Consider the following 1,170-nt stretch of genomic DNA (forward strand, 5'->3'; position numbering starts at 1 on the left):
CTGTCAAGTAGTAGGAGATGCTGCTGGCCCAGTCAGGTCCCAATTTGTAGCTGGCCTCATTCCCTCTTCCACCAATGGTCAGCCTCCACCTGGAAACTTACATAACAGACATCACAGAGTACAAACAATGCCCCCGCATGGTGTGGCGAGTAACAGCACCACACGGCAACAATGACCTGGGTCATAGCAACGTCTTGATGCATCTCAATCATCCAGGTAAGTAAATCTCCAAAAGTTGATTGTGTTCATCTGGACGTCTTCAGTCTCAGCTGGCTGCAGGTTTCCACAATCTTATAAACAGGACATTTGCATAATGACTGAAACAGCCCACTGAAGGAACAATGGGCTGGGAGGTCAGCTCCTTAATCATGATTATTCATGACCATTGATCAATAACCACTGACCAAAGACCACTGATCAATGGCCATGAGTCCCATTCACAGAGAGTTGGGGAATGGCTGCAATCACAGCATGTAAGATGGTGACAGATGTACCCTTAGGCCCCTCCTCCATTCAGAGATGGTCTTTCCCTTTTGGCCTCCTTGACTCCGCCCACAAACCAGCGTTCCTCCCTGTCCAGGATGTTACATCCTCACTGGCCTGTAGGTGTAAACGGACTGCAGAGTCCTGGCCTGACGAGGTGGCTCTCCTGTGTTGCAGCCAGAGGTTGTTTGGTTTCCCCGATGTATAAATCCTGCCAATCCTCCTGCACTTAACAGCGCACACTATGTTACTCTGTGTGTGTCGGTCCCCCAACACAAACAGAGTCGAGTGTCCAGCAAACCTGAGCAAACTTTCTGTTTTTCAAAAGAACGAAAAAGGTCATAAATTGTTGTGGTTTTGTTGTTTTTTTCTCCTTCAGGGGGCTACGTCTGCATGTCCAGAGTGGACCCAAAGTCCGAGTCTGGAAACAAATATAAAACATCTATGGAGCGTGAACTGCAGCTGATGGTGGAGGAGGGCCTGTGGAGCCCTGTCGATACCAAAGAGATGCACAGATACATGATGGATGTTTATAATGATAAAAGCAAGGATGAGAAAAGGGAGGAATTCCTCCAGGGAACCATGTACCTGTACAGGAAGTCTCTTAATAAGCTGTAAAATTAGGAGTGGAGCTAAAAATGTGAGCTTACATATTCGTCGAGCATGTGCTGGCGTTAGCGTTAGAGT

The 1,170-nt window shown here is 47.5% G+C and overlaps 1 protein-coding gene across 1 annotated transcript; it reads left to right on the top strand.

Annotated features, from left to right (window-relative positions):
- Window positions 1–859: 859 nt before the first annotated feature.
- On the top strand, window positions 860–1,164 carry LOC106633039 (methyltransferase-like protein 27; the record flags this gene model as incomplete). Its single annotated transcript, XM_014331805.1, is given in 1 exon segment — window positions 860–1,164. A coding segment is annotated over 1 exon segment (242 nt), but the record flags the coding sequence as incomplete, so codon positions are not given.
- Between the last annotated feature and the right edge of the window lie 6 nt (window positions 1,165–1,170).

This window comes from Haplochromis burtoni, unplaced genomic scaffold (genome assembly GCF_018398535.1).
Source record: "Haplochromis burtoni strain Fernald_Lab_line unplaced genomic scaffold, NCSU_Asbu1 Contig_6744, whole genome shotgun sequence".
Classification (NCBI taxonomy): Eukaryota; Metazoa; Chordata; class Actinopteri; order Cichliformes; family Cichlidae; genus Haplochromis; species Haplochromis burtoni.